Source organism: Berghia stephanieae, chromosome 9, assembly GCF_034508935.2.
Source record: "Berghia stephanieae isolate SIO BIC M18660-M18661 chromosome 9, UCSD_Bste_1.3, whole genome shotgun sequence".
In the NCBI taxonomy this organism is placed as follows: domain Eukaryota; kingdom Metazoa; phylum Mollusca; class Gastropoda; order Nudibranchia; family Aeolidiidae; genus Berghia; species Berghia stephanieae.
Window position 1 is genome coordinate 38,978,111 of NC_088368.1, and position 7,199 is coordinate 38,985,309.

General features: G+C 36.4%; 1 protein-coding gene across 1 annotated transcript; it reads right to left on the bottom strand.

Annotated features, from left to right (window-relative positions):
* Positions 1 to 1,398: 1,398 nt before the first annotated feature.
* On the bottom strand, positions 1,399 to 4,649 carry LOC144979232 (uncharacterized). Its single transcript, XM_078925839.1, has 2 exons — positions 4,388 to 4,649; positions 1,399 to 2,447 (listed from the first exon to the last, which is right to left on the bottom strand). The coding sequence occupies exons 1-2, from the start codon at positions 4,647 to 4,649 to the stop codon at positions 1,399 to 1,401; spliced, it is 1,311 nt and encodes a 436-aa protein (XP_078781965.1).
* Positions 4,650 to 7,199: the final 2,550 nt, after the last annotated feature.

Sequence of the window (7,199 nt, forward strand, 5' to 3'; positions counted from 1 at the left end):
AAATTATTCGCGATGGTGGTGTACGAACGAATCGGCGGTCTCAAGAAGTGGGTGAGAGAGGGATCTAGTAATGACTTTGAGTTTGAAACGAATATTTTTGTGTTCGTTGATAGCTCACACGGTAGAGCCACGCTCTCACCTGCCAGGCGGAGTTGTCGTACCAATAAGGTCGCAGGTTCAAACCCACCACCGCCGCGAAAAATTTTCATTCTCTATTGTCTTCTGGCACTTTTCTATTCACTTCATATCTTGTTGTTACCAACATAAGTGCCTGCTCCACTCACTTTTCTGAATTAAAAATTCACCCCATACACCGGAGCATACTCAATGTCTCAATCGTTTCTATGTTATATGTTTGTGTTGAGAATATTGGCTATTAAAGCTTAACTGCTGGTCAAAATTATTCGCGATGGTGGTGTACGAACGAATCGGCGGTCTCAAGAAGTGGGTGAGAGAGGGATCTAGTAATGACTTTGAGTTTGAAACGAATATTTTTGTGTTCGTTGATAGCTCACACGGTAGAGCCACGCTCTCACCTGCCAGGCGGAGTTGTCGTACCAATAAGGTCGCAGGTTCAAACCCCACCACCGCCGCGAAAAATTTTCATTCTCTATTGTCTTCTGGCACTTTTCTATTCACTTCATATCTTGTTGTTACCAACATAAGTGCCTGCTCCACTCACTTTTCTGAATTAAAAATTCACCCATACACCGGAGCATACTCAATGTCTCAATCGTTTCTATGTTATATGTTTGTGTTGAGAATATTGGCTATTAAAGCTTAACTGCTGGTCAAAATTATTCGCGATGGTGGTGTACGAACGAATCGGCGGTCTCAAGAAGTGGGTGAGAGAGGGATCTAGTAATGACTTTGAGTTTGAAACGAATATTTTTGTGTTCGTTGATAGCTCACACGGTAGAGCCACGCTCTCACCTGCCAGGCGGAGTTGTCGTACCAATAAGGTCGCAGGTTCAAACCCCACCACCGCCGCGAAAAATTTTCATTCTCTATTGTCTTCTGGCACTTTTCTATTCACTTCATATCTTGTTGTTACCAACATAAGTGCCTGCTCCACTCACTTTTCTGAATTAAAAATTCACCCCATACACCGGAGCATACTCAATGTCTCAATCGTTTCTATGTTATATGTTTGTGTTGAGAATATTGGCTATTAAAGCTTAACTGCTGGTCAAAATTATTCGCGATGGTGGTGTACGAACGAATCGGCGGTCTCAAGAAGTGGGTGAGAGAGGGATCTAGTAATGACTTTGAGTTTGAAACGAATATTTTTGTGTTCGTTGATAGCTCACACGGTAGAGCCACGCTCTCACCTGCCAGGCGGAGTTGTCGTACCAATAAGGTCGCAGGTTCAAACCCCACCACCGCCGCGAAAAATTTTCATTCTCTATTGTCTTCTGGCACTTTTCTATTCACTTCATATCTTGTTGTAAGCCTAGCTACGATGACATTGCGAAGCCTAACAAACATATGTGAATCAAATAATTGATAATCATCCTCACAAATACGGACCATCTCTTCAGTAATAAATTGCCGTAGCTTCTTTATATCATTCTCTAATGGCATCTCTTTGGGTTTTCTAAAATTTGTTCTCTTTGCTTCACATTGAACTCTGGCTGTAAAAAAAATACTATCCCAATTATAATCCAGGACAGCTTTGAACAAATCTATCTCTGCGGATTCTTCCATTTTGTTTTGCATTATATTTTCCCCTTTTAAGAAATTAATTAACTTTTTCAATATAAATCCAATTGAAAGCTTCAAGCCTGCTTTCAATGTCCCATCCTCTTTCAAAGTCATTTCAGAAATGGTTTGCGATATTTCATTAAAGTTACAACGCTTCACCACGTCCTCTCCAGAGAAAGAAGGTTGATTTGTTCTCTTCCTAGTTTTTAAAATCAAATTTCCTAAGATGCGTAAATCACTCATTATAACTTTTCTCTCCTTCTTTGAACTTTTACTCCACAATTTTGTTCCTAACAATACTATAGCTTTGTCTGATCGACACAAATTTCCCACTTCATCATTCCGAAATTTGTCAAGAATATTCTCCTTTATTTCTTTACTTGCATTGGGAGCCACGGGATAAAATTTTACAACCCCAGTACACAGAGCATGCTCAGTACTACATTTCTTTTTGTGTTCATAAACCCTTCGTCCAGAGTAAAACCCCTTACAGCCAGCACACATAACAACTTCATGTGACCCTTGTGCTCTCTCACGCATAACTATTGAATTGTTTCTAGTGTTTGAATAAAAAATGCCCTTTTTCTTGAGATACTCCATTGTTCTATCCCTTTCCTTTACAGGCTGTTTCATGGCCTCTGTAACTTCTGTCTCATCTTTGTGTTTCCTCATCAAATGCCTTGAGAGTTTTGTTTGCAACTGTCCACAGTATGGACAGGGTCTCCTTGGCTTTTTGTATTTCTCTGGGAAAAAAAAAGAAGAAAATAAAGCACATCATGCTATGAACTATGAAAATAAATCAATAGACAGATCGTATGCACATCAGCTACATGACAGCGATAGAGAGGAATAGCATTCCAAATATTTAAGGCCTGGACAAGTAACTGTCATAATTCCTTCTTGTTATATACTTTTCTACCATCTATTCCTTTGGAAGAGGTATGTTAGATTTGTGGAGACCTCTGCCACATAACAAATCCAGTGAAAAGACGCCATATTTTTGTTTTGAAATAGAAATAAATAGATCAATCCACCCACTTCACTGGGTTCAGGGTTCCCTCTTCATTATAATCAAAATATGAACATAAATCGGAATAGTAACACATTGAAGTCTCATCTGAATACATAGATTGTCCTTTGTTGTTTCAGCGAATAATCAGACAGAATGTCAAAAGAATTTTAGGTTTTTCCCCAACCACCCCTTGGAGGTATCAGTATCAGCGGAATGGTAAGCGTCATGTTTTTTACGTTGAGCAACAAAATTTACTCCAAATGCTTCACTCGACCCAGGCGGAAAAGCAATCAAGAATAGACCCAAGTCCTATCCAAAGACTAACATTTCATTTAAGTTTATTGTAGGCCCTCGGCCAATCGACAAAATTCAATTCACATAAATTATTTACAACAATCAGAAATTAATTATATCAATAATAGTAATAGAATGCAATGAAGGCAATATCATAATAATAATAATAATAATAATAATAATAATAATAATAATAATAATAATAATAATAATAATAATAATAATAATAATAATAATAATAATAATAATAATAATAATAACAGTAGCGGCAATAAGTAACAATTAATATAGTAACAAAAGTAATAATAGACTATAGTTCATAGTCATAACAATGACTTTCTTTGTCATTGAGGGAGTGAGAAAACATCACCGGCTGGCAGAACAAACAGCCGACATCAATCAAACGTCCTCCAGACCGGTTGAGCATCGGCTTCATTAATTCCTTAAAGACTTCCCCCCAACTGCCTGAACGATGCTGATGCCCAGACAACTTAATCCTGATTTATATTTTGTGGGAATGAATTATGACATGTATATGCCGGAAATATTTCAATAACAAACACACTGTTCAGATAGAAAATATTTGAGTCTTGCCTTTGTTAATTGACACAGGTAAGTTAGGAAAATAAATGCTAGTAAAAACGATCAGCAAGTTCGTGAACACTGCTTCTCAACTCGAACATATGTTTTCATCAAATCTACACACATCATGTTGTGAGCTGAATTTTAATGATCTCAGTTGTCATTGAAAGAAAACCCAAGAATTTTAGAATAAAGAAAAATATTGAACCTGGAAGTCAAAAGGGTTTGTAGCCCAGCAGACATTATCAAAGTATAATTTTAGTACCGACAAATTAAAAAGAAAATGTGCTTTTCTTAAAATGCTCCCAATCATCATATACTGTTTAGGTTGCAAGATTAATAAAAATGTTATCTACTCTGATTCTCGTTAAGTTTCCAGCTGGTCTGTGAAAAAAAGCCTTAAGCATCATAGAAATACAAAGAAACAGTTTTAATATATAGATGGGTTGTAACAAGAAAACCATTTTAACACTTACAATACAAGCAATTTAAGTCTATTACAGACAAAAAAAAACCCAATAAAATAAACATGAACATTTTTATGGCTGGTTTCACTGATATCACTCACACATTGGGGTTTCAGATTCTAAGATGTCCACCCTATCAAATTTGGATTTGTGCTTGTTATGTAAATGGTAGCGTATTTTGCGACGCAGCACTGCCAAAACAGAAAAAAATGCAATAACACAAATGCAGCACCATGGAGGGGGTGGAAGTTTTCTTTTAAAAGGAATGGGTAAATTAAAATTGATCCCACAAATATCAAAGGAGAAGAATGACAAAAAAATGACTCACCATTGCACGTAACACGTTGGTTTGCAAGTGTATAGCATTCGGGTTGAACCTGGGTCCCAGACTGGCAACGAGGTTCAGTCTGTGATAGTTGTGGATGAGGCTCTGACTGAGTTGGGGAATGAGCACTAGGTTCCAAAGACAATGATGTACTCAGCATTGGGTACCTCACAGAGTACGTAGAGGAATCAGACTCGGAGTCAGCAACAAAATCGGGAACCTGTATATTTTGTGGAAAAGATGACAGATCAATCAATTTATTCATGTTGACAATAAACATGAAGAGCCATTGTTTAATAATCCAACTAAACAATTAGCTGGTTAATAATGCAAGTATAATAAAAAAGAGTTGAGAAAGGCAGACATATTGTCTAAGTATTTAATATGTTCAACTGTGCTTGGATAAATATAGATACACCAACCAGGGTTTCAGTAAACCGTTTTTAACCAACTCTTTAAATCCTACACCAGGACCAACAACTACAAAACAATTTTTTTATATCACTACGATTCTGGACATATAAACGGTTGTCATTGCAACAATATGAACTTCCTAACCTTGCAACTGCAATATAGTTAACAAAAAAAGTTGATAAACATTACGATGCAAGAGAATTTGGACAAAATGCGAGATCAAAAGTATAATCCCAACAGAAGCTATTTTAATTTTTCCTGGAAACGCATCATTTTCACATTTTGTCAAATAAAAAACAAACGACTTCAAATGTGAATGGCTCATCAATGAATATCACTTCAAAATATAACGAGGAAGGTTTAAAATAGTGTTATTGTTGGCGAAGTCCACTGCAAAGAAAAATTTTTAACAACAAAAAACTAGGAGATCTCACTGGTGTAAAACAGTGTTGTCCTTGTCCTGAAATATTGTATTGCGCCTAACAGACTGCAGGTCTCATCTTTTGTGGCAAATGTTGTTTTGTCCACCACAAAATATGGTGATGTGAAGCATTTTGAGCATGGTGCCAACTGTGGATAAACGCTATACAAATGTTATGATTTTATTTTAATGTACATACTTACCACAAATGAATCATGTGATATGGAACTTTGTTCTGCATCACTTTCAGGCTCTGAGTTGGAGTCTATATAGAAAATAAAAACAACAAAAAAAAAAGCTGAAGACTATCATGTGCAAGTTTTTCTCTAAACTCTTAAACAAAAAATCATGCCATCTTGTGCTGTAAAAGGATTTTTTTTTAATTATTTACCTTATGACTATTGTCCTTTGGAAAAAAAAGAAAATTAAGTCCGAAACCTTCTGGCTATTTTCTTTTAAATTTCAAGAACGTCAGAGTTGGCAAGGGAGGACGGAAATATAATTCCAGAAACCAATCTGTCTATAATCATATCCAACGAAAGTTTTTCGTTCAAGATTCAGGTACAGTCCACTTAGGATAATCGCAATACCTTGGGATCATCGAAAATGTTGGGATTAACCGAAATTCAGTTTCCTGTCCACTATTTCAACATTTTACACATTTATTGTCAACTCAAACCAGTAAATAATATTCTTAGTCCACCCCACCACATACAGAGCAATTTGATTGAAACAAAAACCATATGGCAGCCCCGTGTAGATTTGTCAACCAAAAGCAGCTATGAAGCAAGCCGATATCTTATTCAGATTGGAAGAAGTTTCAATCTTTTTTCTCAACAATTCAACATTTGTCAGAGTTAAAGAGATTAGCCTTAATGAGAGACAATAAGCTCTCACCAAACTCATTGGTCACAATGCACAGTTGTTAATCCTAAAACAAAGGATATCGCTCAGTCTCTCTTTATAACTGTCATTTATAACCTGTTGTCAAGATTATGACCAGCCCCACCCCTCTTCTATTTAATGGCCACCGATGACGTCACAAACCCATACTGCAGAGCCCCGCCCTCTTTCGACTCTAACAGAGTGGTGACACACTACTGTAGCATTAAATCCTGCTCACTCTCGATTCTTCAACCTGTCACGATTTCATCCATGATGAAATTTAATCATGATATACTGTTTGATTTCTTGAATTTACCACTTTTTAAAAAACCGAAGTTTGTTGCAATTAACCAGTGACTTTTATATAGAATTATTTCCATTGCTTAGGAAATATTGTGATTAACCGAAAGTTGCGATTAAATGAGTTGCAATTATCCGGAGTGGACTGTAATAGTATTACACATCATGACTCAAAAAAAAAAAAAAAAAGCAAACTATGTGTACCTAAATGTTATTCATTTCCTCATCAAATTACATTCTTACCATTAACATCATAGATCACATCAAAAGGGTTGTCTGGATTGACAGCAAGACATTTTTCAGGATTTTTAAAGCTCAAATCTCTCTGATCTGAAGTTACAAAAGAAATAGCATATTCTCAACATTAAACTATGATTTTGTGATGGCTGTGATATGGCATACTGTATGCATAAAGCAAGATGCAAAGACAGGTTTAAGTTTAAATTATTTTATATTCTTTTCAAAAATCCATTCTAGTTTTGCCAAAAAAAATAAACACGAGAAGTGTTGAGTTGGATAGCGCTAAAACTAAAAGTAGTAGTGGTAGTAGTAGTAGTATTAGTAGTAAACGACAGATCTTACTCACTAGTGTGAATCTACAGTCTACAGAAGTTCCCGAATTATCTGACTCCACTTCCAAATGACTGACTGACAAGTGACAATCATCAATCGGTGTGTGTGTGATTAGGTACTTTGGTAAACGTCCATTTGGCCCTCCAGCAGGGAGCCGATAAATGGCCTAGTGGCTGTGACCCGATTTTTTGGACTTTTGAGTGATGGGTCTCAGAAAAAGTT